The following is a 25,090-nucleotide window of genomic DNA, read 5'->3' as shown; positions in this document are numbered from 1 at the left end:
AATAGCAATGTATCCGAATAGGTGGAATAAAGAGAAATGTTTTATCTGTTGACTGAACCAGACGTGTTTTATTTAAATGTCGTCGCGTTGCTCCTTTGGTTATAACAGTGGCGTACGAGGATAAAATTGCCATCAAAATGATGGCTTGGCCACCAAATCCTCATTTTTTTTTCGTTTGGAATGCGTGCTTTGTTTGGTTTGTGCAAATAGTGTGAGCAACGGTTTTGTGCTTTATTTTTGTATGGCGTGAATGTAAACCGTGTGGTTTTTTGTCTTCAAGTAGCCAAAGTGTTTAGCCTATTTTATTTTACGCGTGTTTTTTTTTGTGTAAATGTTTTTTTGTTGTGAAACTTCATCCGCGTATTTTTGGGCTATTTATTTTACGGGTCAACCGTACTTTGCACGACGGCATCTTTTTGTGTTTCTTTTTTATTCACGCAACCTTTTGGTGCTGGTCAGGTATAGTTGATTTGAAACTGAAAACAAATTATTTGTTTTTTTTTTTTCTGACGGCATTCAAGTTTTGGTTTAGGTGATAGGCTGAAGAACACATTTTTTATTAATTTTATTTGGATGTCTAAATGCTAGAACATCGTATTTGTTTGGCCATTTTGAATCGCCAATGATTCTTTTTCGTTCAGTCAGTTGTTTTCTGCTGGATTTTGCCTTTTGATGTTCTGCATTGATTTTCGCCATTTGCTCATGGTGAGCATGAGTTACTTGAGATCAATCTCAAGAGTGCAAGCACGACGACGACGCCGTCCAACGAGTGCACACAGCACCCGTTATACTTCACCAACGATGATGAGCTTTGGGTGATACACGATCTCGCGAAGCTAGTGGTGTTTACTGTGAGCGCCGGGACTTGAGATGGAAGGAGTGTGGATCGGTCAGCAGCAGAACGACACATTGTCGCGGCCTAGATGGAATGTGTATTACGAAAATTGAATGGTGCATTGGTTCTACTTCATTGTAATTGCACACCGGAGAAAAGTTCGTTATAATATGACCACCAGCGGCTGTCGCTGACACTGGATGGCAGGTTAAGAAACCCAGACAACCTACGGAACCTTCCTCATCGTTGCCCTGTGCGTTTTGTGTTTGCTAGTGTCACACACGTATTTCGTTTTTTGTTTACTCTGTTTCTACTTCTAGGGTGGTTGCACTAAATGTGGAACAAGTCAAAAAGATAGAAATTATTTGATCTATTAAGATAAAGCTGTAGAATTTTAAGCATGATGTGACGTGAAAATTGAAACATGAACGATAATTTTAGGTTCTAATAATCTGATAAAAAGTAACTGTTAATAATCAATAGAAACTACTCTTTTTCATGTGTTTGGATATGCAAGTAGATCTTGCGTTCTGATTTGCAAGATAATAATGAATGAACACATTTGATTACTTTATTGTTAGATGTTAACATTTGACCTTCTGAGCATATGTAGTGTTTGTCTAAAGGGAAGAGGTGTTGTGGTAGTGTAATACCACCTTTAATGGAAATGAGTTCTGAGAGGAGTTGCTCAGAATCTTAGAAATAGCAATGTATCCGAATAGGTGGAATAAAGAGAAATGTTTTATCTGTTGACTGAACCAGACGTGTTTTATTTAAATGTCGTCGCGTTGCTCCTTTGGTTATAACAGTGAGAAGGTTGATTTTCCGTTTCTGCAAAGAAATGGTGCAAAAAGCGTGGGTATTATGGTTCCTTACCTAATTTGATGCTGTTTGAGCAAAATTTTGGGCAACAGTTGTTGTTTTCTCCATTTCTTGCAACATAAACAACATAGTTGCCCAAAGTTTTGCTCAAACAGCATCAAATTAGGCAAGGAACCATAATACCCACGCTTTTTGCACCATTTCTTTGCAGAAACGGAGAATAGGAGGCAATCAGTGAAGTACTAGATTGAAAGTAGTGAGCTGGATTTTTGTATGGTGAGATGATCAATTGTCCATTTCTGCAATGAAATGGTGCAAACAGCGTAGGTCATATGATTTATTGGCTAATTTGATGCTATTTGAGCAAAAGTTTGAATAACTGTGTTGTTGTATTATTTTTTCCTGCAACTTCAACAACATAGTTATCCAAACTTTTGCTCAAACAGCATCAAATTAGTCAATAAATCATATAACCCACGCTGTTTGCACCATTTCATTGCAGAAATGGAGAATTGATCATCTCGCCATACAAAAACCCAGCTCACTACTTCCAATCTAGTACTTCACTGATTGCCTCCTATTGACCTTCTCACCATACTAAAATTCAGCTCGTTACTACAAATCTAGTACTTCACCGAACGTGCTCCATTGATTCTTGTACAAAAATTCTTCAACTGGTTCCGGCGGAAAGTTGTTCGTGCCAAACGTAGTTTGTACCGGACCAGCAACTTCTTCCAAGGCCGGTGGCGAGGTGGCAACAGGAACTGAAGCTTCGACAATATCAGGCTGTTCTTCTAGATCAGCCACTACCGCTGTAGCTTGTAGCTGTACTTCATCGCGCAATAATAATATCAATAAGAGTGAAAGAGAGGGAGAGAATTCCGTCTATCCCTATGTAGCAAGGGCGCATTTGGTTCACATGCGCTCTAACCAGCTTCTATCTTCCGTTGTTTTCCAGCAATGGGGCACGTTCGGTGTAGTACTAGATTTGTAGTAATGAGCTGAATTTTAGTATGGTGAGAAGTCTCAGGGTGAGAAGGTCAATTCTCCGTTTCTGCAATGAAATGGTGCAAAAAGCGTGGGTATTATGATTAATTGCCTAATTTGATGCTGTTTGAGCAAAACTTTGGATAACTATGTTGTTTATGTTGCAAGAAATGGATAAAACAACAACTCTGTTGCCCAAAGTTTTGCTCAAACAGCATCAAATTAGGCTAGGAATCATAATACCCACGCTTTTTGCACTATTTTATTGTACAAATTACAATGTACAATTATTGACCTTCTCACCATACTAAAATTCAGCTCATTACTACAAATCTAGTACTTCACCGATCTGTCCTATTCGATATTATGAACGAAGCACAGACAAAATAATTCTTCTATTGGTTCAGAATAGGAGGCAATCAGTGAAGTACTAGATTGAAAGTAGTGAGCTGAATTTTTGTATGGTGAGATGATCGATTCTCCATTTCTGCAATGAAATGGTGCAAACAGCGTGGGTTATATGATTTCTTGCCTAATTTGATGCTGTTTGAGCAAAAGTTTGGGTAACTGTGTTGTTGAAGTTGCAAGAAAAAAATAATACAACAACAAAGATACCCAAACTTTTGCATAACCAGCATCAAATTAGTCAAGAAATCATATAACCCACGCTGTTTGCACCTTTTCATTGCAGAAATTGAGAATCGATCATCTCACCATACAAAAATCCAGCTCACTACTTTCAATCTAGTACTTCACTGATTGCCTCCTATAGGGCACCATCGGTGAAGTACTAGAATTGTAGTAATGAGCTGAATTTTTGTATGGTGAGAAGGTCAGTTCTCCGTTTCTGCGCAGAAGTGGTGCAAAAAGCGTGGGTATTATGATTCTTTGTCTAATTTGATGCTGTTTGAGCAAAACATTGGAAAACTGTGTTGTTGAAGAGACAAGAAATTGAGAAAACAACAACACAGTTTTCCAATGTTTTGCTCAAACAGTATCAAATTAGACAAGGAATCATAATACCCACGATTTTTGCACCACTTCTGCGCAGAAACGGAGAACAGACCTTCTCACCATACAAAAATTCAGCTCATTACTACAATTCTAGTACTTCACCGATAGTGCCCTATTGGCTTCTTTAGCGATGTTGAGATTATTCCATATTCTGAATCTGCATGTCAAACTGAGCTGAAATCCAAATTTTCATGAATTTTGGTGCCCGGGAACCTATTTAAAAATCAGTTTGAAGTTTGTATGGGAGCGATTTGTCGAATCACCCCTCGTCGCATTTTGTACTGGGCGGAGCTGTCAAGCAGTTGCCCAGCTGTCAAAAGGTGATTTCAAAAAATCTCTTTGTAATTGATTTTAGGTATCAACATGAAGGTTTAAAAATCTGGAAAAAATCATAGTGACTCAGAAAAAGCTGCTCTTTCGTATAAAATCAAAAAAATCAATACATTATTCTAAATTTAAAAACCCAATTGGCTGAGTTATATAGCTATAGCAAAAAAGTGCCCAAAATAGGACCCCTGCTGAGATGGTTCCACCACAGACGTAACTCTTAGAGGAAATGAATCTAAAACTTTTGCCCGGTGTCATTTTCATGAGCGCACTGCCACCGCGCGCGACACTGTCGACCATGATGGATTTCGATTTGACGTTTTGCTGACACGCACACTACTACACAAATTGCCTGTAATTATCGTTTGCATCATTCAGCAACGTGTACACTGGCAAACGTCAAAGCGATCCATATTTCCCTTTTAAACTTTCAAATTTTCACGACATAACCTCTATTATAATCGCAACTACAAATACTTAAAATTAATTAAATAAAATTAATTGGGTTTTTAAATTTAGAAAAATGTATTGATTTTTTGATTTTATACGAAAGAGCACCTTTTTCTGAACCACTACGATTTTTTTTTCACACGGAAAAATATTATAACCCAAAGAATAAGTTTTAAAAACTCAAATTTGGCTAAACTGCTTAAAGATTTAACTCAAAGTTGGGTTGTTTTCTCCCTCGCCCCACCGCAATGTTGTCGAAAACAAAGAGAGAAGCACCGACGCATCCGCTGCTCTTCCGTGGAAGAAGCCAAATTTGGGTTTTCTTAAGTTAACCCAAATTTGCGTCATTTGAGGCCTCCGTTGGGTGAAAATAACTTACCACTGGGTTAATTTTTTTGCCGCTCTTAAACGAGAACTACTCACTCACAACTTTCGCTGTTTAACGCAAATTTGAGTAATTCCACGGAAGACCGGGATTGCGTCAAAACAACTTAAATTTGGGTTGATTTGTAGTTCCGTGCAGATTTTTAGAACTCTATTTTGGTACCTAAAATTAATTTCAAAGAGATTTTTCGAAGTCACCTTTTGACAGCTGAGCAACTGCTTGACAGCTGCGCCCAGTACAAAATGCGACAAGGGGTGATTCAACAAATCGCTCCCATACAAACTACAAGCTCATTTTTAAATAGGTTCCCGGGCACCAAAATTCATGAAAATTTGGATTTTGGCTCAGTTTGGCATGCAGATTCATGGTATTATCTCAACACCGCTAAAGAAGCCAATTGGGTTCTTTAGGGGTATCCGGATTATTTCATAATCGGATTCTCCGCCCAAAAAATATTCTAAATCCAAAATTTCATAATTTTCGGAGTCCGGTAACTATTTTTAAAATGCATTTAAAGTTTGTATGGGGATTTTTTTTTTGTTCGGGTCAAACTGTCGCTTTATCGATTGAACTGTCATTCTATCCACGAAAATTAAAACTGTTTTGTTATTTAACCATCAAAACAAAGGTATTGGAAACCAATAAAATCACGTTATACTCAGAAAAATTAGCTCTTTCGATTAGGCTACAGACAATAGCAATATTTTATTCACTAAACAACCCAATTGAATTTAAACAGTTGAAACAGTCGCTATTTCATTCTTACGAGAGAATCTATTTTCCGTGTGGATTGAAAAGTAGTACTAGATTAGTGTGAATGCGACTGACGTCTGATGATGGATGCGAAAATCAGAAACAAAACAAAAGCCCAACTAGTCAACTCCCACCGGCCCACCCCACTAACAAACATAACAACAAACATCGCGACTACCATGCGTTTAATTTTGTAACACAAATAATCGTTAAATTTGAATGTTTGAATGGTTTCAAATAAATTATTGTCCGTTGTCCACTGTGTACATAAGGTAACAAAAATGTCACTCGATTCATCCGTGACCGAAAGCGTTCCAGCGGAAAAACTAGCCCTAGAAAAGCTGACCACTTTCTGCCAGCACCTAGCCAACACGTACCGCCAAATCCGAACCCTAACCGGGCCCGAGCGATCCAATGTGGACAAAACCCTAGCCAAGGCATCGCGCTACGAACTGCTTCGGAAATTGAATCCTGCATCCAGTACCTGCTACTCGCAGCAGCAGACAGAGCAGATCCAAACCGAGTGCCTACACGAAATCAACAACCGACTGATTGCCACCGGCGAGCTAATGTGAGTTCCTATCCAAACTTAAGACTATCTTAGGTATTTTTATTTAAACCAAATTCTCATCCACAGAAATGAAACGGCAGACGGCTTCAACAAATTGCTGCGGAGCTATCAGGACCTCCAGTACACCGCTCAACAGTTGGACTGGTCCAAAGCAACGACCAGTAGTTTAATCACCGGAACGGACAAACGGAAACCACTAGAGTACTACCTACAGCAGGGCTTTCGGATCGTGTATCAGCTGAACAAGGTCATCTCACAAATCAAACTTGTACTGGGTGCTGTTGATCTGCACAGGATCGATTCAATTCAGAAGTTACGCGAGTGCTTGAAAATATCCGAGGAACTCGATCTATATTTGCGGGAGTTTGTTACCTTCACTGCCTTTATAGTTAAATAAAACTATGAAACATGAAACTTTTGCTACCTATCTAATTGTTTTCTTGTTATATTTTCATACATGAATACGGGAGAAAGTAGACATTAATTTTTATACCTTTATTTTATATGTGGTACCTAATTTAGATTCCACCAAATAGGCAGTGTCGTAGCAGATTATTTCAGCTGTCAACTGGAAATAAATGTGAGAACTCCAATTTATGTATCTTGTACTGCAACAGTTGATTAACCCTTTGTGACTTTAATTTTTCTAAGCGTTATTATAAAGTTTTGTCTACGTATTTCTATAGTTTTAGTGTCCATAAACACAAACATGGCAATATATGATGGAAAATATTTTTTCGGAAGTGCTAGGTCATCCAAACTATTATTGTGTTTAGGTTCTAAAGTCTACGGGTGTACGTGTAATCGTAACTTGTAATAGAATGTTAGAATTTATTTTTTGGTTGTATTGAGGATCAACAAAGCTCATTGGAGCTCATATCATACTAACAGAGATCATGAGATGCTTTCGAGATATTCAGGATTATCCAAACTGTTCTGCAGTTCAGAACATGGAATTTACAGTCATAACAAGAACTTTCATTGCTGTTTTGAGTTATGCAACATAACGTAAAAACGGTATCTACGAAAAGCTCGAAAAGACATTATAAAATATTTACATGATTTCCCGTATGAACTTCATGAAGCTGTTTTTCGAGTTCGGAACTAGAAGCTAATAATATTAATATCACCACCAATCCTTCTTAATGTATTCACTCATGTTATTGAATTTATCCAGATGCAGACACCCATGAGAACATTTGAGATGTTGAAGATCTTTAAAGAAATCAGCACATTCGCAATGCTTAACTTAGACTTAAGACTATCAAATAAACTAGAACACATATCAAAGGTAATAACTTCCATTTCCGATGCACCGAATTTCACTACAAATTATCAATAATGTTGTTTGAAGCCTTACAAAGTAGTAAGAATATTGTAATTACTGGAGGTCATTCGAATTCGACTTATATTTCAAGTACAAAGCATATGATCTACAACTTTAAAAATTGCTATACGAATGGAGAAACTGTGGTCAATGAGCTTGTAGTGAGAGTTACAGTGAAAACAGCAACTGTAAGTGCAGCAGCTATGAGGAATGTTTAATAACAGTTTAGACTATATAACAACGCTTATTGTTCTATAAACAGATAAAGTGAACGTGGTTGGTTACGTAACGTAAGATTTTAGTTAAATATGTGGGTTACAGTTCATAGTGCAAATAACTACTGCAGCGGCCGTAGGTATAAAGCACTAAACGTCAGGACTATTTAGACCCCCCTGAATGCCCTAAAAGTATATAATAACATGAATCACTTTTCCAGTAGGTCCGGTAATCATAGTAGATTATGAAACGTAATTCTATAGAGCGGATATTTCTACTGCTACGAGTGTAGACCTTAAGTTCTACTCATTGAAGTGGTTTGATTGGACTAAAATACTCAACAAATAACTTTGATATGATTCCAAAACATTGAAATGGATCATAGAAAATGATTGAAAAAAAGTTCATAGCGAAAATATCTACTGTACAGCTGTACTGTCCCTCTTCGCATGACAGTCCCATGTCGTTTCTAATGCGAATCATATTTCTGTCACTCACGAGGTCATTTGAAAGAAATTTCTGGAGCTCGATTTGAATAGGTCGTATGTGCTTTTGTCAATATAAAATTCGATCAGTTTATTTTAGTCATTGTAGCAATATGGCAGATATTTTGCAAACTTTTAATGATGGAACAGAAAGCCAGTTTTGTGAGGATTCTGCTGTATGTATCAACTTTGCTCAATTTCAACGGTTTTTGCTATAATAAGCGAATCCAACTGATCGAATTTTTAATCGACAAAAGCACATACGACCTATTCAAATCGAGCTCCAGATTTGATATATCTCCCGTCTCATTCCACAGCCCAATATGCTACGAAAAAGGTGTGCAAGTGATTTTTTTTGAAAATATTTGAAGTTATAGTACAAAAGGTAGATACATTCAAAAACAACATGGGACTGACATGCTTAAGAGGAACAGCGAGTGTAGATGTCAAGGACTAAACTCGAGTAGATGTCAAGGACTAAACTCCAAGAAAGTTTACATGACTTCGAATGTGCCGCTAAAAGTGTAACTTCTATTAGTCTTCCATTAGTTCCGGTAGTCATAGTTTATTATGCATAATAACTCTGTAAAATTAATATGACTACTGCTACGAAAGTGAATCTGCAATTCTGCATTTGGTTGGTCTGGATTATCTCAAAGAATTTTAAATAACTAGTACGAGGATTATTGATCATGAATACGTGATAACGAATATATCTACTGTAACATCTTTAGAGATCAAGGGCTAAACCCCAAGATAGTTTGGACGACCTTAATATCTATTAGTCATCAAGCAGGACCAGTATCCATGGTTGATAGTGTAACGTTTCTCTGTATAGCGGATATGACGACTGTTACGAGTGAGGTTCTAAAATCCATGTTAGTTTGGATGTCCTGCATCATCCTAATAATGTGAATAAGTGTCTTCCGGTTTTCAAGAGATTCACGCATTACAGCCGCTTATGTGATGTTAAAATTTGGTGCTAAAACGCACATAATCACTCTTGTAGATTTGAAGGACTGAATTTTACAACTGTTTGAGCACAAACAAACAGACGTAACTCCTAGAGGAAATTCATCTAAAATAATAGAGTGTTACGTCTGTTTGTCTGTGGTTTGGGGAAACCTTCAGCTTTTCAAAATATGAACAAGTTTTCCATATTCACAAAAAAAAACCCGATTTAATCCACCTATGGTGAACAGAACCCTTCTTACACTTATTAAAACTATTGTTGTATTATTTGTATTTAACATATTTACTGTGTATGATGGACCAAAAGTTCTAGAAAATATTGTGGATTTGGCATCTAGTGAATTGGTTTCCAAAATAGCATCAGACCATGGACAAAACTACCAGAAATGCCAGACACCTCCTAGAAACTTGTATCGGAATATTTAAAAAAAATAGCTTACATATTCTGGAATATTCTATCTTTTGTTAACTGCCAAAAGATCTTGAATCGATTAACAAATGGATAAGCAAATCAGCGAGATACACTGTGTCTAATATCTCTTAATCAGTCGAATAAATTAGCTCCGAAGTACTTGGTATTCATGGTTATGGTGTTAAAAGGACAAAAATGATATATCTACTATGCTAATCAGTTTTGGAATTAGCTAGTTATTGTGGCTGTCCAGTTCTTGCATTTTTCCCACAAAATATAAATTCAAAGCTTTCGTTTAACATATTGTTAGTTTTCATAGAATTCCTGTTTATTTGTAATTTGTTATTTATAATTTTGTTGAAAACAATAACCTGCTAGTATACACTTTATATGAGGTCAGCATTATTGATTGAACAATAATTTCCCATAGACTGTTCAAAAGCTCATGCAAGATAACAAACGAATATAATAATAAAAAAAGGAATTTATTGAAAAACTCTTCGAAAGATATCTCAGTAACCAAATGTCCAATCCAAATAAAATTTCAGAGCCTTTCACACTGTAGCTTACTGTAGCTTTACTGTAGCTTTCAATTGGTGCTAAGAGCACCCAAATCGGTTGACAGACGGCTGAGAAAATTATTATGATACACTTGGTCAAAAATCTCTCAAAAGGTTAACCTGTATTACTCCCAAGTACTCTTTGAAAGATATCTCGAAAACCAAGTGTCCACTCCTAATAAAATTGTATAGGGTTCTACTAGGATGTTATAGCTTTCATTTGGTGCCAGGAGAACCGAAATCGGTTGACAGACGGTTAAGATATTTATTATGATACACTTGGTCAAAAATCTTAAAAAGTTTAGATGTATAACTCCTAAGTACTCTTCGAAAGATATCTCGGTAACCAAATGTCCAATCGAAATAAAAATTCAGAACGTTCTACGATATTGTAGCTTTCATTTGCTGCCAAGAGAACTCAAATCGGTTGACATACGGCTGAGATATTCATCAATATGCTAAATGTCAAAAATCTCTCAAAAAGCTAACCTATATTACTTCAAAGTACTCTTCGAAAGATATCTCGGTAACCAAATGTCCAATCGAAATAAAATTTCTGGGCGATCTACTAGGATGATGTAGCTTTCATTTGGTGCCAAGAGAATCCAAATCGATTGACAAACGGCCGAAATATTTATTATGATACACTTGGTCAAAAATCTTAAAAAGTTTAGTAGTATGACTCATAAGTACTCTTCGAGAGATATCTCGGTAACCAAACGTCCAATCGAAAAAAAATTCAATAGCGTTCTACTAGGATGTAGTAGCTTTTATTTGCTTCCAAGAGAACTCAAATCGGTTGACAGACGGCTGAGAAACGTGCGTGACTTTTTTTGTAACGCACATACACACACACATACATACACACATACACACACACATACAGACATTTGCTCAGTTCGTCGAGCTGAGTTCATTGGTATATGAGACTCGGCCCTCCTCGGATCGAGAGTCGGTTTTTCGAGCGATATTTATACCCTTCTTATGGGCGTAAGAAGGGTAAAAAGGCTTTTCCTACATACATTCCGTGATATTTTTGCTACTGTTTATTAAGCTCAAATATTACAAAGAGATAGTAGCTTTTATGTATTTGATGCAATTGCATTTTCATGCAGAGCTCCTTGAGAAACCAGATTTGGTCATAAAAAAGGCTTTTCCTACATACATTCCGTGATATTTTTGCTACTGTTTATTAAGCTCAAATATTAAAAAGAGATAGTAGCTTTTATGTATTTGATGCAATTGCATTTTCATGTATAACTAACTTGTGTAACCAAATATGATCATAAAAAATCTGTTGACAAACGGCTGAGAAATGTATTATGATACATTTTATCAAAAATCTCTCAAAAGCGTAAATTTCATTACTCCTTAGTACTCGTGGAAAGATATCTCGGAAACAAAATGTCCAAACGGCATGAAGTTTAATAGCATACTACTTGAATGCTATAGCTTTCATTTGATGCTGAGAGAACTCAAATCGATTGACACACGGCTGATTCATTTATTATGAAGCATTTTGTCAAAGACCTCTTAAAAAGTTAAGTTGTATTACTCCAAAGTACTCCCCGAAAGATATCTCGGTTACAAAATGTCCAATCGGAATGAAATTCAAAAGCGTTCTTCTAGGGTGCAGTAGCTTTCGTTTCGGGCCTTAAGAACCCGAATCGGTTGATAGACGGCTGAGAAATTTATGGTGATACACTTTGTCAAAAATATCTAAAATAATTAGGTTGTACTACTCCCTAGCACTCTTTGAAAGATATCTCGGTAACCGAACGTCCAATCAAAATAAAATTCAATAGCGTTCTACTAGGATGTAGTAGCTTTCATTTGCTTCCAAGAGAACTCAAATCGGTCAACAGACGGCTGAGAACCGTGAGTGACATTTTTTTGTAACATACATACACACACACACACACATACACACACACACATACATACACGCACATACAGACATTTGCTCAATTCGTCGAGCTGAGTTGATTGGTATATGTGACTCGGCCCTGCGGGCCTCGGATCGAAAGTCGGTTTTCCAAGCGGTATTTATACCCTTCTTATGGGTGTAAGAAGGGTAAAAATCACGTATGAATGTAACCCACATTCAAAATCAACATTAAATGATACTGGATGTTCTAGAATGTCAATGATGCATCAAACCCAGGGGGAGCAACACTAGTTTCGCCAAGCCGAAAATCCCTTAAAAAGTCGAAAAAGACGAAAAAGCCTGGTAAAACCGCAAAACTTTTGCGGGTTTTAGCGACTTTTGGTCTTTTTCGGCTTTTTTTTTGAGTTTTTTTTTTGCTTGGCAAAACTAGTGTCGCTACCCTTGATCAAACCCAATGTTTTCCCTACACTCTAAGAAGTTTTCACGTCCGATTTACGTGAAATATCACGTAGCTCATCCTTATTCTTAAAACTACCAAAGTTACGTGACGTTAGTCATCTTCACTCGATAACCACGTCGTATGCATCGCCCTGTTAGGTGAAATCCACCAAATTTTCACGTAAATCGTTTAATGCGAATGTGTTAGTGCATTTCGACTTGGAAGTTTCCGCGAAACGAAAGTTACGTGACTTTCAGGTGTGAAAAAACAATCCAATATGGCGTCCAGAAGAAGTTTGGTGCAAAACTGCTTGTTAGAATTTCCGTGCAATTTGCTGTAAGTATTGAACGATAATTTGATTATTTAACGTAAAGTGATTAATTTTACGCAGTTATGAATATTTCTATTTTCAATAATTTCAGAGCTGGAATAGGCGAGGCGTTATTGGTCGCGTGACGGTAGCGGAAGTCCAACGGAGGAGTTCACCGAGTATTGGAAACGGTTGGAGTTCGAAGGTTTTGCTTCAACATCCTTGGATTAATTTGCAAATAGATTTCTCCATCCGAAACGTATGTAGATGTATAAATTATATATGTAAGTGTAAATTAATTAAGTGCTTTAAATAAAGGAATGATAAAGTTTTTCTTTAATTGTTACATATAAGTACCAGCTTGTAGCGTATTTGAGGAAGCAACAAATTTCAAATTCCTATAAAATGCAATGATATATTTATTTTACTTTAGGGTACATATCCATTTTCATTGCATTTTATAAGGATTCAAAATCTGTTGCCTCTTCAAATACGTTGCAAGCTGGTGCAACTGCTTTATTTTCATTCAAAAATAATGTAGAAATTACGTGGAATTCATGTAGAGCTAATCATGTTTTCACGTAAAAGTTACCTGACATTCCAGTGGCACTCACACACATTTCAGGCAAACGATACGTAAAACGCGAGTCAAATTTACCTGTCTCATCACGTCGATTCGCGAAGCTCAAATTTGTCAAGCTACCTGACATTCCGGTGAAGGTGACGTGAAAAATATGGTGGACGAAAACTACCTATCTTTTCACGTAAATCGGACGTGAAAATTCTTCAGAGTGTAATAGAGGAGTAGGTTTTCAAAAACTTTGCCGAAGACAGAGTTCACTTTTATCAATTGGGTGATTTTACTTTCAATTGGTTTGGTTCACACCAAATAAAGACACTCTTCGGGAATAGAGTCGGTCCTACCGACAATCTTGTTGGCAGACAGCAAGATTCAACAGTTCTCAGGCATTGGTTTCCGTTTCGGGACATAAGATTCAGCCAAGCGGTGGCTGAATGTTTCCAATCCAGCTGAAACAGGGTCTGCTGGAGCCCGTGGAATCAAGTCCAGTTCAGATATAATTGGAATGCTTGGGAGTTGTAAGGTAGATCACCGTACTCAACTATCGATAACTCAGCCATTGGTTTCTTCAAATGTGTTCGCTTTTGAGCCAAGCCCTCCTGATATTACTGCAACCGCACTCTACAATCTTCAAGATGGTTGGCTATCCAGGACTAACATATTCCGAACCAACACTTAAAGGTCCGTTGGTGCCTCATACGCATACAACCGCAGGAAGCCGCAGGATCAAATACATAAGCGCATTCTCCACGCAGTACAATGCGTCTTACGTTTCAATGCTTTGCTACACTCCCGTTCAAAAGTTTGGGGTCACCCCCTAAAAACCTGTCATTTTTTTAGGCCCATATCTCCGACAATTTGCGTCCGATTTCAAAACCCTAGGTTTCATTCAAAAGATAATAAGTCAAAGAAACTTTGAACATAATTTAAAAGAAACTTTAGAAAAAAATTGTATGTAAACTTAACCCAAAGTTGTCAAATTTTCTAAAAAATGAATATAAACTTACGGCAGTTTCGCTGGAAATTGGGTCGACCAAATTTTAAGATGAGAGCGGTAATATGACCCATTTTCTATTAGCTTTCAAGTGCTTTTTACAGAACTTAGCTAAAAAGTCTAGAAAAAAAGTTATTAAGTAAATTAATCCTTGATGTCATCGACCAAAAGTTTGGGGTCACCCCTCAAAATGATGTATCGGTCAAAAGTTTGGGGTCACTATCGTAAAACATGGAAAAGTGATTTGTTGATATCTTTGTCATCTTTCATTCAATTTTAATTCTTCTTGGCTGCAGAGTCAAAGGAAAAGAACTCCATCCTGGACTGGACGCTGCTATCATATCGTCGTATCGCCTGAACTTCTTCGAAATTCGGTTTAGTATCACTTATTTAAGCTGATCATTTTGATTGTTAGCAAGTCACAGTAATATGATTTCGTTGATGAAGGCGTTATTGATGTCAGTTCGTTGGTCTTCTACACTGAGACACACTCCGAAACATCTAGGTATATTATAAGTCTATTACCGTCACACACGTTCATGGCTGTCATCCACGACCAAGCTAATTCACGAAAACCACAGCATTTCCACTACTTAACAAGTAGATGAATACATATCTCCAAAATAGTATATTGCATCGTTCACATCTTTACGACGTTCTTGTGTTCTTAGCTTAGCTTGGCAACTGCCATCATCGCAGTTGCCTTATCTATAGCGCACTTGTTTCCATTTGGATTGACCATCTTCTTCTAATTTCCGGCACTGTTCCACGTGCTCGTTCTCTAACACCATTTTTTTTTCATTTGTAACTATTTGTTTTTGTTTTGTTTGGGTTTTTTCGACGACTGCTGACCCATTCTCGTGTTTCACCTAAACATTCAACATGATTGTTTAAACGAGAGACAAGAGTCCCATTTCGTCTAGCACTTGTATTCTCCTTCTTTTTACAAACGAGTCAAACAGAAAAAAAAAAAATAATGGGAAAATATCTCTAACCTACAATTACTACAAATTGTTTTAAACTTTATCACTGTCGATCAAAAAAAATATATAAACATTACATTAACAAAAAGAAAGATAAAGAAACCTAAACTTTGTCCCTTGCAGTTCACTTGTAAAGCTGTTAGCGCGCGGTCCAGGTGCTTGTGAGTGAAAATGAGTAGTTGTTGTATTTATAGATCTTGCTGAGAAGTGATGCCATATGTATGTAAAACAATGAATGCACTACCGACTGGTTCAGCGGTAAAATGTTACTAACAATTACTAAAGACAACTTAGGTACCATAAGATCGGTAAAACTACTGTGTACGTATTTCGGTGCACCTTTTTGTACCGAACTTTGGAATTTTCCACCGAATTTTGGTAAACTCGATTAAACTCTAGTGTGTGAAGGAAAAAAAACGTACATCGTCGGGAAAGCATGAAAACGAAGAAACAACCTTTGCGCGGCAAAATCCCGCAAATGGTTCGTTAAAAAAAACACTGAATAGCTTTATAAAATAACAACTAGGACAACCGTTGGATCGATAGAGACACCCATGGGACAGAAATAGGAGGGGAAAGGGGGCGACACGATGAGTATAGGAAACCATTCGACACCTGAGTTTTCTGAGTTTATGGGACTGATGATAGACACGCGGAGGAAATGAAAGCGGAAGAATGGGAAAAAGAGGGGAGGAAAGTATGGAAATCGGGAAAAGGATTAACTCCACACGTCGGCCGAGTATCGCTTCTGGGCTTCCATCTTCTTGATGTACTGGATGGCTTCACTCTCGCTCATGTTGCCCTTGGTCTGCAGCACCTTGAGCAGAATGTTCCGCACGTCGGTGGCCATATTTTTGGCGTCACTGTTTTGTTGAGAAGAGATTAGATAAGAATGGACAAGCAATTAGATTCTGGATTCAACATGACTTTGTATAAGGACAAGAACACTCACCCGCAAATGTAGAAATGACCCTTGTTCTCTCCTATCACACTCCACAGCAGGTCCATGTCCTCCTCGAGCAGATGCGTCACGTAGACCTTGTGCGCTTGGTCACGGGAGAATGCCGTCCGCAGCTTCATCACGCCGCGCTCGACGTAGTCTTCCAGTTCCTAAATGAGGGAAAGAAATTTTTCGTTAACCATAAAGCGTTTTAAAATTAACTTAGAAAGAACAGGGGGACCTTAGGCGCCATGTATAGTAATTGTTAACAATGTAGACTTATTCATCAAACAATGTTATGGTTGATGGCAACACTGCTGATAAATTGAATATCTCAGATCCCATCCATGATTTCGAATACGAATGGTGATCTGAGTTGAAACGATCGGCAAGTGCTTTCGAACGGGTAGAGGCAGAGTGGCAGAACATGTACATATTTGGCATAAAGTCTTTGGATGTGACAGTCAGTGTATTGTCCAAGCCATGCAACCGTGTACCAGCATTCCACTTCAAGTTCTTCTGAGGGTTCATAGAGTTTCTCTTCACGAGCTAAGCTAAGCAAGACATAAATTCGTTCAAAGATGTATACTGCCCCTATTCGCATAACAGACCCATGTTTGCTGGGTATCCTATTCACATGGGACTGTTGTGCGAATGGGGGCAGTATAACAAATGCTTTCGAAGGGCAAGCATCGATACTTTCAATGATTTACAATAATGTTCAAGTTCATTCAAGGATTCCTTCTAAAACTTTCAGAGAAACTTCCAGGAATTCAAGAGTTGTTTTAATGAATTCAAAATATGGGGTTCGTGTATGTGTGAAAAAGTGTGTTGATTCATGACTTTCTGGTGGCTCCTTCTGGGATTCAACAAGAATTCCGTGTGGGATTCCTCTAAAATTTCTTTTGCACTTCCTCCACAAATTTCTTCCGCAACTCCTCCAAGAACTTCGGATTCCCAGGGAGTTTTTCATGAGATTTATCCGGAGGTTTATCAGGGATTCCTTCAGAAGTTACCTCTGGGATTCCTCATTGGCGTAACTAGGATTTTTTCCTGGAGGGGGCCCAGGGGGGGCCTGACTTGAGATGAATTTTAAGCGGGATGGGCGCCCGATATGTGAATATGCAAATCAGTATTGTAGTTTTGAGTAATCAAAATGACTGTTTTAGATTTGTTCATAGTATCGTAAACTATATGAGTACGAACAATTCTTCCAAGATTTTTTTTTCCATTGCTTGCTTCAGTGATTCCATCATGGCTTCTTCCAGAAATTCAATCAAGAATTCATCTAGGGATTCCACTAGACATTTTTTCGAGGATTTTTCCTGGGATATCTCTAGTGGTTCCTCCAGTAACTGTTCCAGAGCTTTTTTCGAGGTTTCCTTCAGGAATTTTACCAGAGATCCTTTAAGGTATTTCTGCAAGTATTCAGAGATTTCTACAGGAATTTCTCCATATACTTATGCCTTTCAGAATTCCACTAGAGATTGCCCCAATAATTACATCTGGAATGATTCGAAGTATTTCTGCAGAAAAGTATTCCTGAAATTATCTTAGAAAGTTTTACTTAGCGATTATTAAAAAATACTCCAAGAATTGCTTGAAAAATTTGTACAAAAAACCTAGTTTCCCTTCAACAATTACTGTAGACATTGATTTCTTCATTTTTTTATCCAGGAATATTCCTACAAAAATTCTTCCAGGTAGGTATTCGCTAAGAAAGCTCTCCTGAGATTCCATTAAGAGTTCCTCATGGGGCTTGCTTCCGGGATTCCTCATCGGGTTTCTTCAGAAATTACTTCAAGAGTTCCTCCAGGGATTCACCGGAAATTTCTTCTCTTATTCTTACATAAACGAATTCCGAGATTATTTTAAACATTTCTAGAAGAACTCATAAAGGGGATTCCTTCAGAAACTCCCGCAGGAATTAATCCAGGATTTAAGGATTTCCTCAGGAATTTCAGCGGTTTCTTCAGTATTTCCCCTGAGAATTCTTCAGAAAATCCTCCTGGAATTCCCTCAGACATCGAACTTTGTATTTCATCAGGAATGAATCTTGAGATTCCTCCAGGAACTCCTTCGGAAATTCCTCCCGGATTTTTTTTTTTTCAAGAATTATACCAGGTATTCCTTCTGGCATGCCTCTAGGATTTCATTCAGGCTTTCTCCAGAGACTTCTGCAAGAGTTCTACCAGGAATTTCTCCAGGTATTACCCCAGGTATTTCCTCAAGAATTACTCCAGGAATTTATTCAAGTTTGGATTCAAGTTTGGATCCATTCTTCCATGAATTCCTCCGAAAATTCTTCCAGGGTTTCTTCCAAGAATTAAACCAGGAATTTCTTCTCTAGGGTTTCCTCTGCACATTCGTCCAGGATATCCCTCCAGGAATTCCACCGATGATTCCTGCAGTAACTCCTTTCTGAATTCCTCTAAAAATTTCTCCAGGAATTTCTTCAGAAATTTCTCCATGGATTCCTTCCAGAATTCCTCTAGAGATTCTTCCAGGAATTCATTCAGGGATTCTCAAGATATTCATTTAGGGATTCCTCCTGGAGTTCTTCCATGAATAGTTTCACGGAATTTCCCCAAGATTTCCAATAGAGATTTGTCCAGGACAGTCTTCCCAAACGAACACCAAACTCGCTAAGTACTGCTGTATTTATACTCCGCCTGTACTCTGACTGTGCGTTCGTACCGCAACACACAAATCAGTACCCAAACGTGTACTTATGTTCAAAGTTCGTTTCAAACACAAGCTCGAACATATGTACAGTACATGTGTACCGTGCGAAACGAAGTGGGAAGCAATCGTGCAAAAAATAGCTTTCTCGAACGACGATTGACAGTTCGGCACCAATCGTTTTCCAATCCGAACGCCGCTTCGGGTTTCATTCTCGGTTTGTGCTCGAATCGATTTTCGTTTTGTACTTCTGTACGTACACAAGTTTTGTACTTGAGTACTCTTCGGTACGGAGTACGGTAGCAAACACGGGTACTCCGATGCTTGGCGTTTGATGTTCAACACAAGTGCGAGAAAACGTACAGAAGTTGAACATGTGTCAAGTTTGAGAGAAGACTGGTCCAGGAGTTCCTCCTGAGGTTCTCCCAGAAATTGTTTCAGGGATTCCTCCAGGTTTTTTTGCAAGAATTCCCCCAGGGATTCTTCCAAGTAATTCTCTAGAAATTCCTCTAAGGATGCCTCCAGGAATTCCTCACGAGGTTACTTAAGAATTACCCCAAGAATCCCTTCAGAAAGTCCTCCAGGAATTTATCCAGGAACTCCCATAGGAATTCCTTCAGCAATTACTACCGCAATTCCTTCAGGAATTCCTCCGGGAATTCCTCCAAAAATTCCTCTGGGAATTCCTCTAGAAATTTCTCTAGGAGTTTCTTCATAAATTTCTCTTGGAATTTCTTCAGAAATTTCTTTTGGAATTTCTTAAGAAAATCCTCCATTAATTGCTACCAAAATTTTTCTCGAGATTCCTCCAGGAGTTCATTCAAGAATTCTTCTAGGGATAGTTTCAAGGAATTTCCCCAAAAATTCCTTTACAGATTAATCCAGGAATTCTTCCTGGGATTCCGCAAGGCATTGGTCCAGAACTTCCAGCAGTAATTTGTCCAGAGAACTTTCCAGGCATTCCTCCTGCGGTTTCTCCAGAAATTGCTTCAGGGATTCATCCAGGGATTTTTCCAACAATTTTCCCAGGGATTCTTCCCAGAATTTCTCTAGAAATTTCTCTAAGGATTGGTCTAGGAATTTTTCAAGAGTTTTCTTTAGAAATTTCTCCTGGAAGTTTCTCCATGGACTCATCCCGGGATTTCTCCAACAATTCATCTAGAGATTGCTTCGAGAGTTCTTCTAAAAACACCAAACTCCACTAGATTGCTCCCAGAATTCTTCTGAAAACTCCACCAGGAACTCATCTAGTCCAGGAATTTCTCCAGGGATTTTTCAAGGAAATTCCCCAGGGTTTCCTCCAGGGATTTCTTAAGGAATTTCTCGAGAGATTCCTCCAGGAATTGATACAGGCATTCCTCCAGAAGTTTCTCCAGAGATTTCTATAGGGATTCCTCCAGGCATTAATCCAGGATTCATTCAGAAATTACTACCGCAATTTCTCCAAGAACTTGTCTAGAAAATCCTCCAGGGATTCATTTAGAAATTACCCCAAGAATTCCTCCCGGAGTTAATCCTAGAAATATTCCAATAATTCTTCCTGGGATTCCTGAATGATTTCCTCCTGAGATATCTATTTATTTTTATTTATTTATCTTCGGTTGAATGGCGCACAGACTGATTAGCTAGACTTAATTATATTTTTAAACACTAATTTACTTATATTAAAATCAAACGAATCACACACATCATTAAACAACCTACAACACGATTCAAACGGGCTGTGATATCCGTAATCCGAACGATGAATGGGAATCCACAGCTATCTTGAATTACGAAGGCGGTGGGCTGGAGCGTGGAAATGCAAGTTGCTAAGAAGACAGCTGCAATCGATTTTGCCGGTGACCACACCGGTGACCACGTCTCTAGGAATTCCTTCAAAATTTTTTTCAGGAATCCTCCAGGAAATCCTCAAGTTATTCTTTTAAAAATTTCCCCAGAAATTCTTTCTGGAATTTATTCAAGAAATAATTCAGGTATTCCTCCTGGCATTCTTCCAGGATTTCATCCAGGCATTACTCCAGGGACTCCTCCAGGAGTTCTACCACGAATTTCACCAAAAATTACCCCAGGTATTTCTTCAGGAATTCCTTACTTCGGAAATTCGTACAGCAATTACTTCAGGAATTCTTCCAGGAATTCCTCCAGAAATTCTTCCAGGGTTTCCCCCAAGAATTAATCCAGGAATTTCTTCTCCACGGTTTCCTCTACACATTCCTCCAGGAATTATTTCATGGATTCCTCCAGAAATTCCACTGATGATTTCTCCAGTAATTCTTCCAGAAATTCCTTCAGAAATTGCTCCTGTAAGTCCTCCTGAAATTCCTCTGAAAATTTATCCTGGAACTCCATTAGAAATTCTTCTCAGAATTCCTCTAGGAATTTCTCTAGGAATTTCTTTAGGAATTTCTGTAGGAATATATTCAGAAATTTCTCCATGGATTCCTTCCAGAATTCCTCTAGAGGTTCTTCCAGGAATTCATTGAAGGATTCCTCAAAGAATTGATTAAGAGATTCCTCCTGGAATTCATCCATGAATAGTTCCATGGAATTTCCCCAAGATTTCCTATAGAGATTTGTCCAGAAATTCCTCCTGAGATTCCACCTGGAACTTGTCCGGAAGTTCCTTCAGGAATCCCTCCTAAGGTTACTCCAGAAATTTGTTTCAGGGATTTCCCCAGGGTTCTTTCCAAAAATATCTCCAGGGATTCGTTCAAGAATTTCTGAAGAAATTTCTCTAAGAATTTTTGCGGGAATTCCTTATGAGGTTTCTTCAGAAATACCCCAGGAATTCCTTCAGAAAGTCCTTCAGGAATTCATATAGGAATTCCTCTTGGAATTCCTGAGAAATTACTACCGCAGTGTCTCCAGGGGCTCCTCAAGAAATTCCACCAAGATTTACCGCAGATATTTCTTAGGAAATCCCTACAGGAATTTCTTCAGAAATTGATCCAGAAATACCTCCAGGAATTTCTTCGGAAAATCCTACAGCATTCCTCCAGGAAATTCTGCAGGAAATCCTTCAGAGATTGCTTCCGATATTCTTTCAGGAGATTCATCAGGAAATTCTATATAAATTTTGCCAAGGGATTCCTCCGGAAATTCTTGCAGGTTTCCTCTAGGAATTAATCCATGAAATTCAACTCCAGGGATTCCTCTAGAAATCCGTCCAGGAGTTATTTCACGGGGTCTTCTAGAAATTCCACCAGGAATTCCTCCAAGAATATACCAGAAATTCCTGCAGGGATTCCTCTAAGGATTTTTCCGTGAGATTCCTCCAAAAATTCCTCTGGGAATTCTTCTAAAAATTTATCTTGGAATTTCATCCGAAATTTCTCTAATGCTCCAGGCATTACTCCACGAACTTCTCCAGGGATGCCTCCTTCAGAAATTTATCCAATAACTTTTCCAGGGAATCCGCCAGGAATTTGTCCAGAAAATTTTCTAGGATTTCCTCCAGAAATCCATCTTGGAATTGCTGAAAAAATTTGCTTATGATTTCACAAAAAAAAAATGTGCTTCGTTCTTGAGTTATGATTTTTCAAAGTAGATCGTGTCTGTGAAAAATGTTTATTTTTCACTGGAGTTTGCCGGAAAATTAGGCGACCCTGATTTTTTTTTTCAATTTAGTTTTTCAAATATATATGATCCCTACCTAATTTCATTAGACTTCAGAACCTTCGTACCATTTTGTACGATAATAAAAAAAATCCCCTAATGCTCCAGGCATTAGTCCAGGAACTTTTCCAGAGATTCCGCATGGAATTTTTCCAGAAGGTTCTCCCGGATTTCCTCCAGAAATACATCTAGGAATTCCTCCTGTGATTTCTTGAAGAATTCCTCTAGGGATTCCTCCAGGAATGCATCCAGATTTATCTAAAAAAATTCTAGTAATTTCTAGAGGGATTTCTGATGCGGATTCTTCAGATTTTCTTTCCTGAAATTCCTAGCATAATTGCTCTTCGGATTCCTCCAGGAATTCATCCAGGGATTCCTCCAGGTATACTTTCAGAAATTACTCCAGGGATTCCTGCAGGTATTGCTCCGAGAATTCTTGTAATGATTTCTTCCGAAATTTCTCTCGGGATTTTTTTTTAATTTATTCAGCGGTTAGATAAAAAAAAATTACAGTATTCCGTTCATAATGTTTTGCAAGGATTCACCCCAGGATTTTTTTAGGATTACTTGTAGATTTGTTGAATAATTTGAAGGATTTCTAGAGGAATTCCTCCAACGATTTGTATTGAAATTCTTTTAGATAATTTTAGAGGGACATAGAAGCCAAAAAATTCTCCAAGAAGTAATCCAGGAATTCCTACACAATTATCTCATAAATACCAAGTCTTTTACAAGTCCAATCATGAATATCTTCAAGATTACGATTACCCCTTGCAGCACCAGCTTTTAAATGTATTAAAACTTCCTCAATGACCATTTGAATTTGTGCGTTGTTTGATAGATGCAAAAATACCCCTGGCCCACGAAATAAAAGAAATTAATAGTCACCTCCAGCATGGTTTTAATGAATACACTCGCGTTTACGATTCAGCTACGTACATCTATTCTCACTAGGAATTCAAAAACTTTTGCTGGAATTCCATTGCAAATTCAACCAGATTTTTTTCCCACATGATACTTGATTTCCATAAAGAAGCACTTAACCATATTTTGCAGTTATGCTGCTAGAAAATTCAAAGATTCTTAAAGATACCCATCCAGGAATTCCTGGAAATTATCATTTAGATTTAATTTCTCAGTTGAGAATTGTCTCCAATAACTGTCAATTTAAACACCTATTATGCCAAATAAATTTCTATTATAGATCTATTTTTGTCACCACGACAGTGGTTTTTAGATTTTTTCTAATTTCCATGTATAAAGTCATGACAAATTTCTGGGGGGGGGCCTGGCGGATTCTGGAGGGGGGGGGCCTGGCCCCCCTGGCCCCCCTCTAGTTACGCCAATGGGATTCCTCTTGGGAACTTCGGCTGAGACTCCAAAACAGGTTACATGATAAATATTTCTCCTGGATTTTACCAGGTGTTTCGGAAATCCTTCGAGAAGTTTTTCCAGAGATTCCACTAGTTGCTTCTTTTGAAATGCCTTTCAGTCCTTCATTTTATTTCAAGAAGGAATTATAGGAGAAAACACGGAGGAACTCCAGGGGTCTCAAGTTAGCCTAGTGGTTAAGGCTATGGATCACCAATCCGGAGACGGCGGGTTCGATTCTCGATCTGGTCGGGAAAATTTTCTCGACTCTCTGGACATAGTGTATCATTTAACTTGCCACACAATGTACAAATTCATGCAATGGCAGGCAAAGAAAGCCCTTCAATTAATAACTGTGGAAGTGCTCCAAGAACACTAAGTTGAAGAGAGGCAGGCCAAGTTCCAATGCGAACGGCGAGCCATAAAGAAGAAAAAGAAGAACGGCGGAACTCCGAGGGGGGTTCTTTGCAAAGCTGCTGGAGGAATTCTATAAGAAATTGTTTGAGGAATTCCTCAGGAAATTGTTGTAGGTATTTCATAAGGAAACTCCTAAAGTAATTACATAAGGAATTTTGTAAAAAAAATCTCTTAAAAAATCTGGGAGAAATTCAGAAGGAAACTCATGGACGAATACAGAAAAGAGTTCCCAAAGGAATCCGGAAAGGAATTCCAGAATAAATCTTGTAAGCAGTTCGGAAAGAATTGAGCTTTAGCTTGATTGACCGCCCGCAGTTGCTACTCCAGTATCGCCAGATCAGCTACACTCACACAAGGAACCAATGAGATAGCTGCTAACAGGCATCTTCAGTGTGTGAGCGTTGGTGGTCTTGTATTTTTAGGCGACAATGGCGCCTGCTGCGTCAGGTTGCAGGTCAATGTGGGGAAGGGGAGGGAAGTGATGATTGCAATCGCTTGTTGCCAGCAGGCCGTTGAATCCTCTGCACCTGCACAAGCTCATGCGGATGTTGGTGTGTTGGTGGGAAATGTTTATTTTTGGCACATGTATCATGCATTGGTGCAAGGGTGTCAGGCGTAAAGCGATAGATTATGTGAAGATTACTGTGCAGCGGCACAGTCCGCTTGGTTGCATAACTTGTAGGCGTTATATGATAGATTGACACTGTGCTGTGATGAAAGTTGGAAGGAAGGGAAACGGCTTTTTTTTTCAA

General features: G+C 38.2%; 3 protein-coding genes across 8 annotated transcripts in view; 1 reads left to right on the top strand and 2 right to left on the bottom strand.

Annotated features, from left to right (window-relative positions):
• Positions 1-25,090, bottom strand: part of LOC109417220 (NADPH--cytochrome P450 reductase) — a 350,731-nt gene that overhangs the window by 297,142 nt on the left and 28,499 nt on the right. The window lies entirely within an intron of this gene.
• On the top strand, positions 5,691-15,727 carry LOC109417243 (uncharacterized). Of its 2 annotated transcripts, XR_009995964.1 has the most exons (3): positions 5,691-6,144; positions 6,211-12,779; positions 12,866-15,727. XR_009995964.1 is itself a non-coding variant. In XM_029855341.2 (2 exons), the coding sequence occupies exons 1-2, from the start codon at positions 5,801-5,803 to the stop codon at positions 6,539-6,541; spliced, it is 675 nt and encodes a 224-aa protein (XP_029711201.1). In that variant the 5' UTR covers positions 5,691-5,800; the 3' UTR covers positions 6,542-15,727. The 2 variants fall into 2 exon arrangements, 1 of the variants encoding a protein (XP_029711201.1); XM_029855341.2 differs by having other exon boundaries at positions 6,211-15,727.
• LOC109424773 (NADPH--cytochrome P450 reductase) overlaps positions 14,911-25,090 on the bottom strand; it is a 109,617-nt gene continuing 99,437 nt past the window's right edge. For all 5 annotated transcript variants that reach the window (XM_029855332.2, XM_062844221.1, XM_029855334.2 and 2 more), the window contains 2 exons: positions 16,263-16,420; positions 14,911-16,173 (listed from right to left, as the gene is read on the bottom strand). In XM_029855332.2, coding sequence (XP_029711192.1) covers positions 16,029-16,173; positions 16,263-16,420 — 303 coding nt within the window. In that variant the 3' untranslated portion in view covers positions 14,911-16,028. The remainder of the gene's footprint in view (positions 16,174-16,262; positions 16,421-25,090) is intronic.

The sequence above is a fragment of the Aedes albopictus genome, chromosome 1 (assembly GCF_035046485.1).
Source record: "Aedes albopictus strain Foshan chromosome 1, AalbF5, whole genome shotgun sequence".
NCBI classification, from domain to species: domain Eukaryota; kingdom Metazoa; phylum Arthropoda; class Insecta; order Diptera; family Culicidae; genus Aedes; species Aedes albopictus.
The sequence above is the reverse complement of the archived record's forward strand: the minus strand, read 5'-3'. Positions and strand labels throughout refer to the sequence as shown.